Here is a 21672-nt window from a genome sequence, read left to right as displayed (position 1 = left end):
GTCCTCTGCCACAGGGCTGTGGCTCAGTGAAAGACAAGTTCTGATTAATTCTGCATGCCCCCTGCTCCTCTTGCCCAGCCTAGTAAGTAATCCTGATTCTAACTGCCAGAAAAGAAAGAGGAGTCTTTTGTGCCACATCAGGCAGATGAAACTGGTTCTCAGAAAAAGAGCCCTGCTCCTGCTGTCCCCTGAAGCTTACCCAAGATCGAATGATGGCTCCATGATTCTCAGTTAAACAGCTGTAATTGACATGGACGGCCATAGTGGGGAGTGCTTTGCTGTGATAGATCTTGTGTAGGGAGCAGAGAAGAGGGTGTCTGGTGCGTTTTATCTCACATGTGCCTACTGCAGGTGTCCTTCGTAGAGAGGAGCCAGCATTCTCCTGAATTGGAGTGGTTTTCTAAATTGGCAAGAAATCCTCTACTTTGTGCAAAATTTGATTTCTTCCTATCATACCCCCCTGAGGTATGGCTGTTAGCCGGAAGATAGTTAAATTATCATTTCGTAAAGCAAAAGTATATTATGTTTCCCCCACTTTTTTGCCACAGCAAGCTTTTCTCCCTCAGACCTTATATAGTACTTTATTTGCACTACTTTAATGCATTTCTCATGTAATATGTATTATATTATTCTGTGTGGCTTACCAACCTGCTAGATACCATGTGGACAGAATCTCAATGTGTACTTAAACTGTGTATCTATCCAGGGGCTGGCACACAGTAGGTCTTGATATTTGGTAATGGGAAACGAAGTGAATTGAATGAGCATTTGCCTTGGAGTCAAAAGATTTGATTTTGAGTTTGAGCATTTGCCACTAAAAAACTGTGTAACCATAGGCATGTCCCTTTCTCTCTGAGCCTCAGTTTCCACATCTGTAAAGAGGATGATGGTATCGTAGCTTTAGAGCTAGAAGGGTCATTTCATCCAACTTCTATGTTTTAAAGATAAAAAAATTGAGGTCCAGAGGTTAAGTTATTTGGAAGGATCCATCAGGATTTCAGAAACCACTATTGCTTTTCTTTTCATTAGAACATGAGCTCCTAGGGATCAGGGAACTGTTTTTATGTTTCTTTTTATCCCCATCTCTTAGTACACAGGAGGCAATTAATAAATGCTTGTTGATTCACATAAGTAATAAATGGCAGTCAGGATTTGATTCCAAATCCACCATCATTTCCAATGGGCCTTGCTGCTCACTTACCTCCCAGTGTTACTATAAAGTGAGTGCTTTGTAAAGCATTATATGTATGCTAATTTAAGATCATAGGATTTAGAACTCAAAGGAGGCTTAAAAAATAGTTTAGCCTCTGACTGAATCTAGGCAGATGATTTAATCTCAGCATCCCCAGCCATTCTCTAAGACTATAAATTGCAGAGCCAGTACCTGCATTGTTTGAAGGAGATTGTTCACAAGGAGTTCCCTGTACTAATAAAATCACTAATCTGACAGCCCCCCCAAAAAAAAATTCAACCCTGTTATTGTACAGAAGAAGAACCCAAGAGAGGAGAAGGGATTTGTCCAATACCCAGGCAGCTGGAGTTTGTAGCAGGTCCTTTGACTGAGAATCTCTTATTCCATAACTGCCTGTCTTTGTTGAGACAGTCAGCTAGAGTGGTCATTAGTGCTTCTTCTTAGCCACTAGAGTGAAAGGGGCCCTTAGCCACTAGAGTGAAAGGGGCCCTGATGCATTAGGCAAACCAGAAATATAAGGGGTAATGCAAAAAGTTGATCTTTTCGTATTTTTGTTGAATTGGGATAGATGTAGAAGATGGAGGAAATAAAGATGTTTTAATGAAGTTGGTGCATTAAACTTTGGATTGGTCATGTTCTTCTAGCTCATACTTAAGGGCATAAATATTTGAATATCCACAAAGCCATTTCAAAAACAAACAGTTTTTTAAAAATCCCTGGGGATTTTCTGAAAAGCTGCCATGTTACATACTTCCTGGAATCTTTGAGACACTGCTGTATCTTATTTGTTATTTCCAGAAGTACATTCAATTTTTTTTTCCTTCTTGCTTTTTTCTCAAAGTAATTGTCCAAGTCCCAAACCCAGCTCATCCTTTTGCATTTTCAGCTTGATGGCTTCAGAGGAGCAGCATTGGCCTGTGCCAATGAAGGCCATTGGAGCTCAGAACCTCTTGACAATGCCTGGGGGAGTGGTCAAGTCTGGATACCTTCACAAAAAAGGTGGTACCCAGCTGCAGTTGCTAAAATGTAAGTCCTATCACTTATTTTCTCTGAAGCCCCTACCCATCCATCCATCCACTCTTTCCCACAGTGGGCTTCAGTACCATCAGAATAGTCTAAAGGTACTCAGGGAGCCAACAAGACATAACTGAGAGAGCATGGGACTCAGAGTTGGGAGACTTTGTGTTCTAGCTTAGACTCAACCACGATTGTTAAGCTGTGGGATGTTAGGTAGCTCACTCATCTCTATCTCAAATCCCTCATCTTGAAATGTTGGTGCTAATGCCTGTTCTCCCTACCTTAAGATAGTCTTTATGAGGGTCAAATGAGAATTTGTTTGTGAAAGTACTTTGAAAAATGGAAAGTGCTTTATAAACATAAAGTGTCTATTGTATTGAAGGAAAAAAAGAAACATTAATACTGTACTCTGCCTTGCAGGCACAAACCTGCCAGAAACCATTTTAGTTAATTTATTGTTATTCTTATCCAAGCATTTTTCTAGCTTAGTGGGAGAAATGTCTAAACTGGCAGAGTCTTTTATTGCTATCAGACATCTCTCCAGCACCACATATTTTTAAAGTAACATTTACAGGAATTTTGAGCAAGGGAAATTTCCCATTATGATAAAACACAGTGAAACAGTTCAGGGTCAGGTAAAAATTAATATTGCTTCATAGAACAAAACAATAATTAACCTTTGAGGGTGTGTTCTTAGTGAGTCATTTTCTTAAAATCACTCAGTCCCTCTATGATTGCTCTCCTCAAGGGCGCTCCCCCCACTACACACCCCAGTGCGGTTATAGGTGACTTGAAGTCATCAAAGAGACGTCTTCCTTTTCATAGATAGGTCATTATCTCCTTCACAGCCTTGGGAAAAAGGCTACTTCTCTTAGGTGAAGCAGGCAGGGTCCCCTTGCCCTAGTCCTTGTCATGTTAGCACCCAAAAATCAAGGGAGAGGAGGAGTCCTTGCTGGGCTGGTCAAAGAGAGGGGAACAAGACATTGTTTCCCAAGTGACAGATTTCAGATTAGTCAAAAAGGCTGCAGACTAGGATTCTTTTAAAATACTGTGTTAATATTTCCAAAAAGAGAAGCTTTGAGACTTTGCTTCTGTACTTGATATATTTAGAGCTGGAAGGAATCTGAGAAGAGTATTTCAGTGCCCTTATTTTACAGAAGAGGGACCGTGGCCCAGAGAGGTGGTATTGGAACCCAGCTCGTGTCCTTCCATTAATGCTCCATGTTGGTGCAGAGGAAACACTTCATTCTCAAAGGTTGTACCAACAAAACAGCTTTGAGTACAGTCCATTGCTGGAGCATGCCCCCAGTTTGAGGACCTGCCTGGTCAAGTGCAAAGACTCATAACCAAAGGCAGCTGTGTGGTATAATGTATGCAGTGTTGTACTTGGACTCAGGAAGACCACTTTTGCTAGCTGTGTGACCTTGGTCAAGTCACAAACTCAGCTTCAGTTGCATTTGCAAAAATGAGGATAATTTTTTTTAAAAAGAGCATAATAACATCACCTCCCTCACAGGGTTGTTGTGAGAATCAAGTGAGGTAATGTATGTAAAGTGCTTTTCAGACTTCAAGTGCTTTATAAATGCTCACTATTGTTTATTATTAATATCATCCTCTGCAGAGACGTGGCAAAGAATGGTATGTAATGAGAAGGTAGGGGGAGGTTGGAAAGCCAGAGTTAGAAAAAAATTTCAGAAGCCATCGTGTTCATTTCCTCACAAATGGTCTTCATCCTACACCTGAATACCACTAGTGATGAGGAACTCATTCCATTTGTTAGCAAATTGTGGGAGTTTTTTTTGTGTTTTTTAACAGTAAGCTTAGGTGTGTCTCTGCAATTCTTACTTAATTTTCATTCCTAGGTCTGCTCTCTGGGACCAGGCAGAGCCCATGTAATTCCTTTTTCCATGTGACAGATCATAGATTTAGAGCTAGAAGAGATCTTCAAGGAAATGTAGTTTAACCCCATTTTACAGATGAGGAAACTGAGGCTGAGAGACCTGAAATGATTTGCACAGTGTCACATAGAGAGTAAGTAGCAGAGCTAGGATTCAAGCTTGGGTCCTTGGAGTGTAAATCTAATGCCCTTTCCACAGTACTGTGATACCCCATTCAAATATTTTATGTCCTTAATCATGAAGTGTTGGAAAAATTGTCCAAAAAGAAGAGTTAATATCCATCAGAGTATCCAAATCCTCTATTGTTTTCCTCTCGGTAAGCTGCCCTCTAAGGCTAGGAGGAGGGCTGGACCTGGGTTTGAATCCTGACTCTGCACCTTATTATCTTTGTTATCATAAAGAACTCTCTCAGTTTTCTCTTCTCTAAAATGAGAACATTGTACTAAATGATTTCTAATGCCCTTTCTGGCTCTGAATCCTTATAATTCTACTAGAATTACAGAATGTAATGGACTTAGGGAATCTTACCATTCTATTTTGGGATTGCTTGTTTTGAAGGTATGTGACAATGGTGTTTTTGTTTTGCAGAAATCCATAGATAACACTTGGCTTATGGCTATCAGTGGACTTGTGTTTAAACAAGGAATCAGACCAGACTAGGGTGTGAATCTTAACTCCTTATTCTTACTAGCTACCAACTATGAAAAACAAGTCAATCTTTCTGAGCCTTAGTTTCCTCATCTGTAAAATGGGGTAAATAATACATTAGTACAACCTCCAAGAGCAGTTTGGAGGAGCAAATGAGCTATCCCAGGTAAAGTGTTTTGCAGGCCTATAGCAATATAGAAATGTTATGTGGATACAAGGGAAAAGGGTGTTTTGGGAAAATTAATTTTTTTTAAATCAGCAAAACATGTTAAAATAAACTTTCCCTTTCTTTGTCTCTAGGGCCATTGCGGTTTGTGATTATCCACAAGAGATGTATTTATTACTTTAAGAGTAGCACGTCAGCATCTCCCCAGGGGGCCTTCTCTCTGAGTGGCTACAATCGGTGAGTTGACTTGGTGCCTGTGGGTAGGATAGTATTCTTGGCCTGAGCCCCGTTTTTCTATGAAATCTAACAAGACTGTCCATCACCACCTCCCACTGAGTTGTTCCCATGTGTTTTCAGTCTGTTACTTTTATTGGCTTATATAGCACCTTTCTGGAAATCAGTACCCCCCAGCCCCTCTGCCCAATGAGAGTGGATATGGGAGAAGGATTGTTATCCCTGAGTTATAGACAAAAGAACTGTCTAATGCTAAGGAAGGGACTGATAGCCCAGCCAAGGCTAGAACTGACTGTCATTAGAATGCACGCTTGTCCTGAAGTGTTTTACAAACATGAACATGCTATATAAATGTCAACTATTATTTCATTGTTACTATTATCATTTTTGCAGCACTCAGAGAGCTTAAGTGACTTGCTCAGGGTTGCACCATTTGAATGTCAGAGGCTTACTATGGAACATTCATTCCCTAAGCATATACTGAGCACCTGTGGGCCAGGCCCTGTAAGACATTCAGTGAACTGAATGGTGAACTGGATACATTCTCTGCTCTAGAGCACTTAGGGTCTATAGAGGGGTAAGGGAGAGGGAACAGATAAGACAGGAATAGAGATAGTTAAAGTAGAGAGCAGTCTGGTGGGTGCTACAAGTACACAAGCCCCTTAACTGGCTTGTGAAAGGGCTGGTAGCATTTCCAGCTCTTGAAGTCATAATGCCAGTCAGTCCTTGCTTGGCTTTCTCATTTCTTCTAAATAACCCCACATCCTGGTTGGTTGACAAGCTTATTTGAAAAGGCAAATTGAGTCATTTGAACTTGTGAAGCGCTCAGACCTACCCCCAGGTAACTGAGCCCAGCAGAGAGACCACACTGGCCCTTTCCCTTCAGAGGCTTTGCAAGAACAAGCAACAGAGAGGTAGACTGCCTGTCGTAACACATATAGGCTGTTAGCAAGAACTGAAGCCGTTTGTGCACCCAGCAGGCCCTTAAATGTCACTGAGCGTCCTGAGACACTGTCTCTGCCTTCATGGAGTAAAACACTAACATTGTAATTATGATATTGGGAGACAGCTATCATGTAAAATTGTATCTGTGTTGTATGGAAGCATTATCATGGTTGGGCTTAGTCCCAGGATGCAGAACTGGGTTGAAGTTACGAAGACATATTTTGTCTTGATATAAAGAGAAACTTCATAATGGGCTCAGAAGGTAGTCGATTACCCACTGCCAGAGGTCTGCAAGCAAGAGTTAGGTGATCCTTTGTAGGGGATGCTATAACAAGAGTTCCTATTCAGGTTTGGGTTGGAGCCCTTCCTGCTCCTGAGATTCCAGTCTGAGGTGTCAGGTTGTTCCTGGCCAGGGGAATCGGGCAAAGTCTTGCTCTAGGGCAATAGAAAGAGGCCTGGATCATTCCTGCCTCAGAGAGTTAAACGGTTTGCCAAAAGACACGCAGCATGTCATTGATAGGGCTGGGACTAGAACTCTGGTCTGTTGCTATGCAGACCAAGGCTCTTTCCACTCCATCACGTTGCTGTGCTTTCTTGATTTTGTACTACTTGTCTCCTACCTAGGGTAATGCGAGCAGCTGAAGAGACAACATCAAACAACGTCTTTCCCTTCAAGATTGTTCATATCAGCAAGAAGCACCGAACCTGGTTCTTTTCAGCCTCCTCCGAAGATGAAAGAAAGGTGATTTTCAAGTAGTAGCTCAGATAAGAATGGCTCCCTGGTCAAAAGACAGCTCACAATCTGTAAAAGGAGAGAGTTAAACTAGATAATCTCTAACATCCTTTATAGCACTATACCCAATGAGCCTACGAAGGCAAAATCAACTTAGCAGCCATCTCTGCATGATCTGCTTTCGATCTCCTCCTGCAGTCTGTATTTAGTATTTAATCCATATTTATAACAAGACGGTCAAATGTGGTTTTTTTTTCTCTTTCTTTCAGAGTTGGATGGCCCTGCTAAGGAAGGAAATAGGCCACTACCATGAGAAGAAAGAGCCATCATTAGATTTCAGGTATGTAGCTGTTCAATGACTATTGGGATGGGGTGGGGGTGGGAGGGCGTGTGGTCACATTCTTTCCAAAATGGAGCTTCTTGGAGTACTCCTAAGCAAAGCCACTTTGCCCTCTTTATGTTTGTTGATTTAGCACACATTTAGAGGCTCCCCGTTGCATGCAGAAGAAAATTCAGGCTTCTCTTCCTGGCATTTAGTGCTCCCACAGTGTAACTCCAGCCTGCTTTTTTGCCTTCATCTCACATTATTTCCCTTCGTACATTCCATGTTCCAGATAAACTAGACTAGTTTTTGCAGTGTGAGACTTGAATAGACTCAGAAAGACCTGAGTTTGAATCTTGACTCTGACTAGCTATGTGACCCATGAAAAGTCACTTAACCTAAAGCGGTTACAGCCTCAGTTTCCTTATCTGTAAACTGAGGTTGCTGAATCTTCAGTGGCCTTTAAGGTCCCTTCCAGCTCCAAATTTATGATCTTATGGACTGTTGGATTAACTCTGCCCCCATTTTATTCTGTGCCCTGGCCTCTGTGCATTCACAAATGTCATCTACTTTGCCTGCAATACTTCCCTCCTCATTTCCACTTGTGGAGATCCTTCTCTTCTTTCAAGGATTAGGTCAATTGTTGCCTTCTGCAGGAAGTCTCTTCTAATTTCCTCTCTAGTAAAAGTGACTCCTTCCTCCTCAAATCTTCTGAGAATACTTTTTAAAATCTCTCCTTTTGTCCCTATTATACTTTGTCTTTGGAGAGATCTATCCATTTCAGGAATAGTCTTTTTCTACATTCTGTACAACAAATCATACTTATTCACGTATGTATCACATTCTCTGTAGTGGATACTAAGCTCTTCCAAGACAACTTTGTATCCCTTGCTCAAAACCAAAAGAACTGTTTGTAGCAGGTGTTTAAAAAGTATTTGTGGAGCTGAATTAAAGTAGCACTTGTGAGATCCTGTGCTGGGTTCTGTGGGAAACAGACTTGAGTGAGAAATAGCACAGCCCCTGTCCCCAGAGGTCTCCCAGTCTAGTGGGGAAAACAGAAGCAGAGAAACAAATAATTCTCATACCAACTAGAGTATACTATGGGTCAAAAATAGGAGTATAAGCAACATCCTTCAAGTGTTGAGCAAAAGAAAGATCATTTCCATCTTGGGGAGATCCAGGAGTCTTTGAGGAAGAGGTGGCAGTTAAACTGGGTCCTTAACAATGAGACAGATCTCAACAGCTTGATGTGGAGAAGGTACAAAACATGGGATGTGATTGTACAAAATTAAGTGATCTCATTTGGCTGAAATACATAAAGAAATAATAGTCCAAGAGGGGGCTGCAGACAAGAGATCGGAACCAAATTTTGGAGGGTTTTGAATACCGGACTAAGCAGTTTGGATTTAATCTCTAAGCCATGGGGAGCCATCAAAGGCTTCTGAGCAAGAGGGTGACAGCATGGATAGGGTGATATATTAAGAATATAATAGAAAACAAAACAAAAGAATATAATACAACAGTGACATGAAAGATATAAGCTGGTAAATTAATTCACAGAATAATATAGTCATAGGGTTTAAATTAAGGATCATTTAATTTAGCCCCTTCATTTTACAGATGGGGAAAGCTGGTGGTTGCATGAATTGACTCGCCCAGAATCATATAAAGCCAGTAAGGGTCAGAGTCAGGATTTGGACCCAGATCTTTTGACTTCTAATTCAAGGCTCTTTCCTCTAAATAGCAGGCAGGGTGACTGGAATATCACAGTCCAGAACGTCCCCTGGTCTGGGCCTGTAAACTACTTTGGGGTGGAGACTGGCATATGGGTGTGTGTTAAATCTTTTGTCTTTCTTTTCTGCATTTATTATTTAGCGACTCAAGTTCTGACACAGATAGCTTCTATGGCTCTGTGGAACGTCCCATCGATATCAGTTTATCCCCATATCCCACTGACAATGAAGGTAAGTCTTAGCACATTGTGTGCCTTCTCTGTCTGTGGAGTTTCCCACCCCCTTCTCCTTTCTCACCATATATGCTCTCTCCTGAACACCCTGAAATGCTCCTGGGCTCAGAGTTCTGGGCTCTCACCTCCTTCCCTGAAAGTATGTGTATCCTCATGAAAGAAAGTGATCCTGTGTCCTCTGGCAACAGAGGAAAAAGGAATGGCCAGTTTCTATACTTGTCTTTTTTTTCCAACTCTGTGTGTGTGTGTGTGTGTGTGTGTGTGTGTGTGTGTGTGTGTGTGTGTGTGTGTGCACACGCACGTGTCCATATGTGTGCATAAGCTTTGTTTAGGTAGCATTTTAAAAACTGAACTCCCACTTAAAACCTTGATTTAAGCCCATCAGGCCTACTAGGAATTGGCTTGATAAGGTTGTTTGCTCCTAGATAAAGCTTATTCTCTGCTTCAGAGAAATGAAGATTGCCCACCTCTGCACCTTTGCTTAAGGCTATTCTTTATGCCAAGAATGTCCTTTTCTCACCTGCCTACCATCACCTAGTGAGGTCCTTCTTGTCTTTTAGGGCTCAGCTGAAATACATCCTTCTCTAGGAAGTCTTCCCTGAGCCTTAGGGCCTCAGGAAGTGAATTTTCCTCTATCTGATCTCATAGGACTTTACACTTCTCTTATATTCACTTAACATATCCTAATTTGTATTCTATCCATTTGTATCCATGCTGTTTTACTAGACTCTGGAGTTTCTTGACAGCAGGGATTGTCTGTCTTATCTTTGTGTCCTCCATAGGGGCCTTGCACAGAATTGATACTGAATAATTTTTAAAAATGTTTCTTCCCTTCATGCTTACACAAACAGACTATGAACATGATGATGACGATGACTCCTACATGGAACCAGACAGTCCAGACTCTGTGAAAGTTGAAGGTAGTTATGAACCTGTCTTTTTCTTAAACATATTAAGTGACCATTATGCCTGTGAACCTTGTAGTGGGGATTATGTGAAGTGTTGGAGAGGGGCAGGGTGTGTGAGAACATTAGCATGGTGTGTGACTTGTGGCATAGTAGAAAATGTACTGGATTCAAGGTTCAGGGACCTTGGGCCTTGGTGTGTTCATCTACAAAATGAGGGATTGTGATGAGATGTCTTATAAGATGCTATTATCCTGTGATCTGCAGACGGGTTCCCTCTCCTCTCTGGGCTTCAGGTTTCTTCTCTATTAACCAAGAAGGGTGGGATAGTGGGTCTCTAAAGTGCGATAAGCTTTCTCCCCACCTCTGTGAGTCTAAGTGGCTTGGTACAATGTAACACTTGAATATGTGCTATCTTGGGGTGTTCTGTGTATATGATTATCATGTCACCAACTGTATTTGTGAGGTCCTTTGAGACAGTGGTATCAGATTCATATAGAAACATCCCTGTGGGTTGTATATTGACTTAGAAAACCACAAATTAACATTATTTGTTGTATTGTATTTGCACTTATTTTGTTTAAAATCATCAATTACATTATAATCTGATTCAGCAGTGAATCTGGCAAGCCCATAGCAAAGTAAAGCATCTCTGCTTTAGGATAAAGGCAGTGGATACTCCTTATGTACCCCCAGACTGGTACTGAGCACACTGTAGTTGACAGAAGTGAATATAAAACATTTACTAGCTGTGTGACCCTGGGCAAGTCCTTTAACTTCTCAGTGTTCTTATCTGTAAAATGGGGATAATAGCACCTACCTCACAGGGTTGTTAGGAATCAGCAAGATAAAGCACTTTGCAAAACTTATAGTGCCATATAAATGTTAACTATCATCGTCATCATCATCATTATTATTATTAGCCTTCAAGCCTGCCAAGTTAAGGCCACTTTAGATATAGATACAGATTCATGCACATGTATATATATGTGTATATCTGTCCGTGTTCCTCCAGCTAAACTATCCCCTAGATATATTCAGTCCCCTGTCTCACATCTGTCTTTGCTCATGCTGTCCCTTATGTCTGAAACGTCTCCCCTTGCTCTTTCCCTTTTTGAATCCCTACCCATCCTCTAAACTAAAGCCCAATTCAAATGCCACCTCTTCTGGGAAGCCTTCCCTGATATGTTGTCCCCAGCTTGTAGCTGTTCCTTCTCAGATTGTACTTATATATTGTTGCATATCATAGTTATCCATGTGCCTTAGACACTGTACTAGACTCTAAGCCCCCATAAGAATAGAGAGGGATCTAAATTTGTTGAATTTATAGAATCATAGATTTCACTTTGGAAAGGATCTTGTAGGTCACAGAGGCAGTAAACGGCAGTGCTGCAATTCAAACCAAGTCTTCCGACTCCTAATCCTAATTTTTAAAAAAAAAAATTTTTTTTATTAATTTATTTTGATTTATCAACAATCACTTCCATAAGCTTTTAAGTTTTGAATTTTTTTCTCCTTCTCCCTCCCCCGTTCCTCCCCAAAATGGTGCACAATCTGACATAGACTCTACATATACATTCCTATTAAACATATTTTCACATTAGTGATGTTGTAAGTAAGAATTAGAACCAATAGGAGGAACCACAAAAAAGAGGAAACAAAACAAAACAGAAGGGGAAAAAAAGCAAATAGTATGCTTCGATCTGCTTTCCAACTCCATAGTTTTTTCTTTGGATGTGGAGAGCATTTTCCATCACGAGGCCTTTGGAGATGTCTTTGATCCTTGCGGTGCCCTTTTACTGTAGCACCCTGAGTAAACCAGGCAGTTACATTCTTTTAAAGGGTGTTTGCTTCTTCCTTTGCAGATATCATGATTCACCCACCAGCTTATCCCCCGCCGCCGATCCCCACTCCAAGAAAACCAGCCTACTCAGAGACACAGCGGTCACACTCCTTTTCCAGCAAGTGCTCCGCACCTCTCCATCCTCCCCCACCTCCCAAAAGAGGCCTGCCGGAAATCAATCCTGAGGACCTGAAAAGAGAAGTGATATCTTCTTGGAGGCCAGAGCCTAATCTGAAAGTGTCCTCTCCCAGTAGGAGACAGAGCGATCCACCCGTGGGAAATCTACCTCCTATACCCAACTTCAGAAAACCAGCTTCTCCAGAGCTTGTGTCTGTCAGCCATCTTGTGAATACCTCTAAAAGCTGCAACAAGTTAAAATCTATCCACCTCTCTCCTCGAGGATCACTTCAAGGATCACCTCTGGCTGAGCCCCCTCCAATCCCAGCCAATAAACCGAAACTGATAAAGGTGGGAGAGTTACAGTCTATAAGAGAAGCTGTCAAACCTGGACTATTTGTGCCCCCTGTGACACCCAAACCACCAGCCTTGGCACCTAAACATCCCATGCCTGGGCCACCAGCCTTGGCACCTAAACACCCTGTACCTGAACTGAAGCCCAGAACTGAAAAACCTTCACTTCCCCAACTACAGTAAGTCTGAGCCCCTCCGAACTGAAGGCTTAGCCCTTCATTGGAAATTGTCACCTTTCAGTCAGGGGGGCTCCATGATTAATCTAAATTTGTGATTCATTAGCATCTATGGATATAATTGGGTCTTTCAGAAAGAATTAGCATTACCATTATTTAATTTCTAATCAGAAAAATTTGAAAGATGCTAATATTTGGTATCTGGAGGCCTATTGGAAATACTTTCTAGAGTGTACTTCTTAGGTCTTGGATGTTTTTGGTTATTAGAAATAATATTATGAATTAGTTTAACTAATTTTTAATTAATGGAACAGATATCAGAAATTATTGTGATCCATAATGATAATGCCTTTTGATTGTATATAGACATTGTGGTATGGTAGACTGAGAGCCACTTCTGACATGACTGTGTGGCCCTTTCCGAATCACTTAAGCCTTCAATACTCCAGGCACCTCTGAGGCTCTGAATTGCAGACATGGTGCTGATCCAGTCTGCAAAGGCAGAAGAGGCTTCCATACTGGGTATTCTCCACATTAATGAAATCACAAGTCTGTGCTGAAAAAAACTAGACTAAGCACTGATCATAGTATATCTTAATTTAATGAATTCAGCCTTCCAAAAACAATTTCTTTTATCTCCCATAAACAGAGCTTTAGGACTCTCCTGCTTTAGTTAATAGTTATCTAGAAGCATAATAACTCCCCACCACAATCATAGTTTAGTTATTTCCTCACATGGAAACCCCTCCCACCACCAAGAAGTTGGTTGGTGCTCTCATAGCCCTGCTGAACTTAGGATAATTAAGACGTGTGTTTGCATAGGACGTTCTGGCTCACAGATTTCCCAGCAGAGTACAAGTTCTGACGGGTTCTGCCTAGCTGACAAGACATCAGTTATGGATCCAGGAGCACACCTGTATTCCAGGGAACAGCCTAGCTAAGTTCAGAGAGGCTTGCTATGGCTATCAGGGGATAAGTTTATTGCCAGAGCAACTCGACAAAAACTGTCTCCTGATGTCATAGAAAGTTATGATCTGCCTGAGCGGATGCACTCTGACAAAAATCACAGATCTTTGAAGTAGAGGGTGGGTTTATGGTTTACAAAGCTCTGTCCCCGTAATAATTCTGTGAAGAACATCCAAGCCTCCTTATTTTACAGATGAGAAAACTGAGGTTCAGAACATTAAAGTGACTTGCCTGAGATTACATAGCTAGTAAGTAGACAGTCGGTGGAACCCAAAACCATAGATAGAATCACTAAGAGTAAGAACCATAAGGAACCTGAAAGACCTTCTGTTTTTCCAGCCCGCATTTATACCAGTGAGAAGACTGAAGCCCACAGTGGTTAGTGTTTGAATTAGGATTCCCAAGGAGCCTCACACAGACTTTCAAAATTAGAAGAAAACTCAAAGATGATCTGGTGCAAGCCAGGTGCTTCTGACGCCAAGTGCTCTTCCTGCACCTGTTTTATCCTCCGTAGTTTGGCCTCTAGCTGAATTTTGCTGGTTTTGTCTGCTTTGTTTTCCCAATCAAAGTACCTCACCAATCCTGTCTATTAAGGCATAGAGGGATGGCTACTTACATTGGTAGAGGGAGCATATATGCCTAATAGAGGCGCAGAAGGAGAGAATGGAATCCACAGCCCCTACAGCCCCCATTGTGCTTCCTGAAACAACACCATAATGACTGACTGCAGTCAAAATAGTGTACCTTGAATTCAAGTTTTCAACAGCAAGTCCTTTTATTCCCTAATAATAGTAGGTTTTATATAGTGCTTCAAGGTTTACAAAACCCTTTCCAAATATTACCTCACTTTATTCTCACAACAACCCTGGAAGGTACAGGGGCTATTATTACCTCCATTTTATAGATAAGGAAACTGAGGCAGACAGGTAAAGTGACTTAACCAGGATCACACAGCTGGTAAGCATCTGAGGTCAGATTTGAACTTGGGTCTTCATGACTCCCATTTTGGGTGTTCTCTCCACTGCACCACCTACCTGCCTCTGAACTGTTTACATTAGATTGGTTTCCAGCACGTATTTATAGGAAGAAAATGTTTTCTTTGCAAGCAGCACTGTTTCGAAAGGGACGCTTAGCTTGGTGTGTTGACTCTAAGTGGTCAATAGCACAGGTGCCATGGACATAATACACCATCTCAGAACTCAGTGAAGACTGTTGTTCTGGGAGGTAGCATGGAGGAGAGGAAAGAACACAGAGACCTGGGTTCTAGTGCCCAGGTTGTCATGACGTTGTTGTGTAATCTTGGACAGGTTTCCAAATGAGCAGAGAGTTGGACTAAATCATTTCTTTTCTTTTTTTTTTTAATTTATTTTGATTTATCAACAATCACTTCCATATGCTTTTGAGTTGAAAATTTTTCTCCTCCTTCCTCCCCCCCACCCTCCCTAAGACAGCGCACAATCTGATATAGGCTTTACATATACGTACCCATTAAACATATTTTCACATGAGTGAAGTTGTAAGTAAAACTTAAAACCAATAGGAGGAACCATCAGAAAGATGAAACAAAACTTAACAGAAGGTAAAAATAAGTGATAGCGATTTGACTTCCATAGTTCTTTCTTTGGATGTGGACAGCATTTTCCATCCCGAGGCCTCTGGAGATGTCTTAGATTCTCGTAATGCTGAGAAGGGTTCAGTTTAACAATCTTAAGGACTAAATCATTTCTAAAGGCCCTTCTAGCTCTGGCATCCTACAGGTGAACTTGTTGGGGAGAGTTAGCTATGGTAACCAGCAGTGTTCACAGTTTACTTGTTCTTTCCAGGAGATCCTCACCAGATGGGCAGAGTTTCAGAAGCTTTTCCTTTGAGAAAACTTCACTCTCAACTCAGTTAGATACCAGCTGCGAGGATTCAGATGAAGACTATGAAAAGGTATAGTTTATTTATGAAATGAAGAGAGCAGCACTCCTAGCAGGGAGGCTGAGCCGGAGATGGGACCTGGGCTGGGTAGAATGAGATTGAAGGATAATGAGTAGTCCATTTGGGCAGGTTCCATAGATTAATGTGATAGGGAGTTACATGAGATAAAGCTGGAAAGGTAAAGTAGTCCCAGATCAGGGAGAGTCTTGAATACCAGCCTAAAGAATTTAAACTTTATTCTGTAGACAGTTGGGAGACATTGAAGGTCATCGAGCAGAATAATAATGCGATAAGAGCTGTGTGTTAGGAGATTACTCTGCTTTGCCTGCCTTTCCCAAAGGGAAATTTTACCACCTTTGTTCATAGAGTGGATAGAGCAGCATAGAAATGAGATAGATAATGAGATTTCTAAATTAATTGGGGGGGGGTGAACACACATACAACTGTGTTCACTTAACAAACATTTAGGCAGGTACTGAGCCAAGCTCTGAAGGAGATACAAAGATGAATCAGACACATTTCCTACCCTAATGGAATTTACAGGCTAGTACAGAAAATAAGACCAAGACACAATAATACAAAATAGAACATCATTGTCTGAAAAAGATATGAAATTCCAAGAAGGGAGAGATCCAGTTTGGAGAGTCTGGGAATGGTTCATTAAGAAGTTGGTTCCTTTAGCAGTGAGTCATAAGGTGGTACTGCAGTGGATTGGGGGTGGGGGGAGCCAGAGGAAACGATTTACTACTAAATGGACAAGTCCCAAGTGTTTGAGCATGGGCTCCAGAATTCTATCATCAGCGTGCATACATTCAAGAAAACATTTGCCAGATAGTTATCAAGCTTCCATTGTGCGAGGCATTGGGTGAAATACAAAATTAAGAAAAGTCATGATGGAGATTTCTCATGAAACTTTCAGTCTGATAGGGATATGAGATGTAAACACAAATACCCGTAATACAGAATTTCATGTGATAAATGCGTCATAGAAATACAGAACATGAGGACCAAGGGGGAGGTTATTGTCAACAACGTGGATGTGTTTGAATGTGTGCACGTACTAAGGCACTGTATACATTGCTTTCTTCTTTCTTCCAGGTGCCGCTGCCTAGCTCCATCTTTGTCAACACCACCGAATCCTATGAAGTGGAAAAGTATGCTTAATTCCAATTATTATATTTAAAATGCTTTGATGTGAGATGCTTGTCTGTTGGGCAGAAATGGGAGGAATAGGTGGAGGTTATAAGGAAGCCAACTTGGAGTCAATATATGAAAGAATTTCCAAACAATTAGAGCGGTCTGAAGGTGGACAGGACTGCCTTGTTGGGTTAGTTCCCCATCACTGGGGAGAGAGTGGGGTGTCTTCAGGCAGAGGCTGAGTAACCACTTGTCGGATATGGCTGGATCACAGATTTAGAGAGGAAAGAGACGTTTGAGGCCAGTTAGCCTGATCTCATTTTACACTTGAGAGGATTGAGACTCAGAAAGGTGAATGGAACTTGTTCAAGATCATTCAGGTGTGGTATAACTACAATTTGAATCCAGATTCCCACCTTCAAATCCCATACTCTTTCCATTGTGTTTGGATGCCTGGGATAGCAGAGATTCATGAATGTTCAGATATAGTTTGCACTAAGTGGCCCCTGAGGTCCCTTCCAACTCTGGGGTGCTATCATTGTTCTTTTTGGAAAGAAAAACAGATGACAGTTCCATAAACTGCTGTTTCCACAGGAAACCCTGGTGGGAGGCAATTTTATAATTGAGATTAGGAAATGGGATGATGCCATTATCATGGAAAGCAACTGAACTTTTTAAATAGCATTTGAGATTGTATAGCACAGTCCTCTTAAGTTCCAGACATGTCTAGTTAAAAAAAAAAACAACAAAAAACAAAAACAAAAAAACAGGAAAAGGTATTAAATACCAACTGTGGTACTATTTGAAAATGTTATCATAGCATTCAGTAGGGTGGGCCTCCAGCCTGTCTCCTCAGCTTTAGCAATTCAGTGCAAAGAAGCTATATTTGGAACTGTTTGATGAAGTCCTTACAGTTACTCTCTTCTGTTTTAGCTTGTTTAAAGCCACTGATCCTAGGGGACAGCCACAAGATGGACTCTACTGTATTAGGAATTCCTCGAAGACGGGAAAGGTAACATGCCACAGACAAGTGTCAATTCCATACGTTCATTCATTCAACAAGCACTATGTTCAGAGTCCTGTATATAGACATTGGGGGAGATACAAAGGCAAATAAATGCCTTCCTCAGGATAGCCTAATAATTTTAATGACCAACATTTACTAATCACTTTAAGGCTTGTAAAGTGCCTTACTCACCATAACCCTGTGAAGGCAGGTAGTGTGGGTTGTCCCCATTTTATGGATTGGGAAACTGAGATTCTTAGCAGTTAATCTAATAGAAAAGATGATATTGATACTATTACTGGTATCAATAATATTCATAATAAGGCAATGACTTTTTCCCCTTACCTGCTAGGAGCAAAAATAGTTTTCTGTAAAGTCATTTCCAGTGACCCAGCCATCCAGGCTTTAGGGAGGGTAAAAAAAAAAAGTGAGGAACAAAGTTGGCAGCTTATCTTGGGGCAGGGAGCGGAGATCTCCGTCTTTGCCTCTTCTCTCTGCCGGCCTTAAAGGCTAAAACACAGAATCTCAGAACTGAAGAGTGACTATATGGATTATCTCATCCAAATCCTTCCCTTGACAAATAAAAAGACTGAGGCCTGGACACTTGAGTTCTAATTATGCCTGTTGCCATTTGCTACTCAGGTGGCAGGGGGCACTTAATTTCCTAGAAGCTTGGTGCCCTTGTTTTTGAAATTGGAGATAATATTGGCACTAACTAACCCAAGGGATGTTTTAAGGAAGGCACTTTGCAAGTTCTCTACAAATAGGAATTGTTAGTAGTTCTAGCCAAGGTTACACAGAGTAAGGAAAATAGCAGAGACAGGTCTAGAACCTCAGTCTAGTTCTCCTTACTCTAATGATTCCACACACTGAAGACAGCAGAGCACCCACGTTCTCTACTATTTCTCCTGCCCTTATTTTTTCTGTCCTGCCTGCAGATCCCCAACCTCAGTGCACAAATTGGTCTCTGTAGCATTTAGATGAACTGATTTTTTGATGATCCTTTTTTTCCCCCTCTTAAATTCAGGTTTTGGTTGTGTGGGATGAAGCCTTTAACAAAGTGAGAAACTACCGGATCTTTGAAAAGGTGAGAGCTGTTGTTCGTGGGCCTTGAGATTTCAAGGCCTTTTGTTTCCTGGGACCAAGCTTTAAGCAAGAGCTGTTGGTCAGCTTGTGCTGGGGATTGGAGATGATCTTACAGCAGAAATTACTTGTGTTTTGAGTTTTCTCCTTACTGGGGTGTGTCACACCTGTGGCATCTCATCTCATCCCCATTATGTCCACATAGATCCAGTAGGCGCCCTTGGAATTCCTCCCCATTTTAGAGCTTAAGGAAGTGGAGGTAGAAGGGAGCACTGGTCTACCCTAAATCATGTAGCTGTCAAGCCAAAATAGAAACCCTGGTGTCTGGGCTCCCACTAGAACTAAGGAAGGAATTCCTTGGGATTGGTGCTAGAGAGGTAACACTGAGACACCTTTTAGAATTGGAGGAGAGAAAGTATGTTGAACTTTCTGCTGCTGTTAACATATTCTTTTTTCCTCTCTCTTCCTTTTCGTCTTTCCCCTCTTTGTCCCCCTTTTCTCCCGTCCTCCTCTCTTTTCTTTTGGCCCCCATAAAGATTCCAGGCTAGGAAACCTCATCCCCCCATTCCTATTCCATTTCCTTTCTTCTGCTCCCCCTTTGTGACATTACTTTCCTCCTTTCTCTTTTCATCTTTTCCTCTCCTTTGTTCCCTTCCAACCATGTCTATGCCTCAAGCCTGTCAGTGACAGGTAATGCTTCACCTGTAGGTAAAGCTTTTTTTTTTTTTTCGCGAAGCAGTTGGGGTTAAGTGACTTGCCTAGGGTCACACAGCTAGTAAGTATCAAGTGTCTGGTCTGAGACTGGATTTGAACTCAGGTCCTCCTGAATCCAGGGCTGGTGCTTTATTCACTGTGTCACCCAGCTGTCCCTAGGTAAAGCTTTTTTTAAAAAGAGCTTTCTGGAGCAGCTAGGTGGTACAGTGGATAGAGCACCAGCCCTGAAGTCTGAAGGATCTAAGTTCAAATCCAGCCTCAAACCAAACACTTGATACTTACTAGTTGTGTGACCCTGGGCAAGTCACTTAACCCCAACTGCCTAAAAAAAATTTTTTTTTTAATTTTTTAAGTAAATTAAAAAGAGCTTTCTAACTCAGCCCTAACTAATGCTTCTCCCAAGGCCTTTGGGTAGATAGGAGGGATAATCTTGTGAATGGTTATCTGAGCCAAGAAATAAAGGGGAAGGGAATGTTTTTAGATCCCAGAGATAAGCATTGTCTTCGTTTTACTCTAGGACTCCAGATTTTACCTTGAAGGAGAGCTTCTGTTTGTGAGCATTGGAAGCCTGGTTGAGCACTATTACACCCATGTCCTGCCTGGGCACAAGAGCCTCCTTCTTCAGCATCCCTATGGCTACTCAGGGCCCAGGTGACACCTGCCTGACCTAGTGATTTGGTGCAATAATTGAACCCGGAGACAGATGGAGGAAAGAAAAGCTTGGATGGTCGGTCTTGACTTCCATTGACAGCTGCCCGCCCAACCTGGGCCCTTGATTTCATCTCTCCTGCATGTTGTTCTGAACCTGTGATAGCTCTGCTGTGTGGTCCTCCCAGAGGCAGGTGGACTTGGTTCACTCTCCACCTTTCTTCCATTGATTCTTCCAACCCCCCCCCCCCCGTCCCCAAGAGTGAATGCATTCATCATAAATAAGCACATCCTCAACCCCATTTCCCAAGGAATTCTCAAAGGACTCCTTCCCTGGTGGCCAAACTGGAGATACCAGTAACAATATTGGAAAAGGTCGCTGTGGAAATGGGCAGAGGTACTTTTATGGATCAGGGCACAGGATACTGTGTCTCAAAGAGTTGCTGAGTCAGCTTGAGAAGTCTTAGCAATGTAGTTACAGCCAGGCAGTGTGGTCCAGCCCAAGACACGCACTAGCTGTGTGACCTTGGGCAAGTCACTTAATCTGTTTGCCTCAGCTTCCTCATCTGTAAAATGGGGATTATAATAGCACCTACCTCCCAGGGTTGTTGTGAGGATCAAATATCATAATTGTAAAGCGCTTAACACAGTGCCTGGCACATAATAGGCGCTGTATAAATGCTAGCTGTTGTTATTAATTAATTGTTTTAAATTGTGTTAAACAAGCAAAATTGTGTTATGTTCACTTGTGTTTCAAGCAAGAAACATTTCAAAGTGACCCTCACAGAGACTCCACTCCTCCTTTTCCCTGCTGGCCGGGAATACATTCACAAGCAACAAAATGAACTGAGAACATTGGTGAAAAGAAGCCTTCTCCTTCCCATCTGCCAATCATCAGGAGCAGCAAAAGAAGAGAGAGCCTCCCTGGGGAGGTGGTAGATCCTTATGAGGGATGAGCACAGGAATGGACTGTTGGAAAGGGAGACTGTCACGAGGCTTTCTGTCCTGAGCAAGGATTTCATGTGGCACTTCTGATTTCTCTCTGGGCCAGTGTGCAGAGGTTCTCCTGCCCCTCGACCTCTCAGTTGCCACCTTGCAAAGTGTCATCGGGAAGCTACTCTTCCTTGCACAAAGTCCCAGACTGAGCCCACCTTTCATCCTAAACTCTTGGGCACGTGTTCATTGGCAGCAAGCCAACCAAAAGACTTGTCCTTGTGCCACCCATGAGACATTGACCCTTTTGTTCCAGGCGTGGGTTGATTAAAAACAAATGGGAACTTGGTGCCAAGAAAGGGAGGAAACTCGAAGCCCAAGATATTAGACGAAGTTTGCATTGCAGCAGACTTTTCTTTCTCCTCTGGGGACAATTAATTTGGTATGGAATGTTTATGTCCTTTGACATTCCCCCTGTGCTAACGCTAAACCCTAATTAAAGAGGGACTCTGATAGTAACTAATAAAACAGAACTAGAAGCATTCCAGATTACACAGTATTGACCAGGCCTATCGAGAATGGGCTCTGAATCCAAATTGTGAAATTTACTTTGTTCGATATTGCATGGGGATAGAAGCTTGCATTTTTCTCTTGCTTCCTGGGATTCATACACTTCCTGTCAGTGCTCCCAAGTAACTGAAAAGATGATGTCACAGTCACATAATTTCAGCATTAGAACCTCAGAGGTC

At 41.9% G+C, this 21672-nt stretch overlaps 1 protein-coding gene across 5 annotated transcripts in view; it reads left to right on the top strand.

The window, feature by feature from the left end:
* The window catches only part of SH3BP2 (SH3 domain binding protein 2), a 109148-nt gene extending 87683 nt beyond the window's left edge, over positions 1–21465 (top strand). For 4 of the 5 annotated variants that reach the window (XM_020992189.2, XM_020992188.2, XM_020992187.2 and 1 more), the window contains 12 exons: positions 2079–2218; positions 5056–5158; positions 6725–6842; positions 7103–7173; positions 9031–9119; positions 9973–10041; positions 11892–12519; positions 15306–15414; positions 16501–16556; positions 17473–17551; positions 18573–18632; positions 19860–21465. In XM_020992189.2, the coding sequence (XP_020847848.1) occupies positions 2083–2218; positions 5056–5158; positions 6725–6842; positions 7103–7173; positions 9031–9119; positions 9973–10041; positions 11892–12519; positions 15306–15414; positions 16501–16556; positions 17473–17551; positions 18573–18632; positions 19860–19997 (1656 nt within the window). In that variant the 5' untranslated portion in view covers positions 2079–2082 and the 3' untranslated portion in view covers positions 19998–21465. The remainder of the gene's footprint in view (positions 1–2078; positions 2219–5055; positions 5159–6724; positions 6843–7102; positions 7174–9030; positions 9120–9972; positions 10042–11891; positions 12520–15305; positions 15415–16500; positions 16557–17472; positions 17552–18572; positions 18633–19859) is intronic. The other variant, XM_020992193.2, reaches the window with a different exon arrangement.
* Positions 21466–21672: the final 207 nt, after the last annotated feature.

The sequence above is a fragment of the Phascolarctos cinereus genome, unplaced genomic scaffold, assembly GCF_003287225.1.
Source record: "Phascolarctos cinereus isolate Bilbo 61053 unplaced genomic scaffold, phaCin_HiC Scaffold_9;HRSCAF=440, whole genome shotgun sequence".
In the NCBI taxonomy this organism is placed as follows: domain Eukaryota; kingdom Metazoa; phylum Chordata; class Mammalia; order Diprotodontia; family Phascolarctidae; genus Phascolarctos; species Phascolarctos cinereus.
Note: the sequence above shows the minus strand (reverse complement) of the source record. Positions and strands in the feature narration are given on the sequence as shown.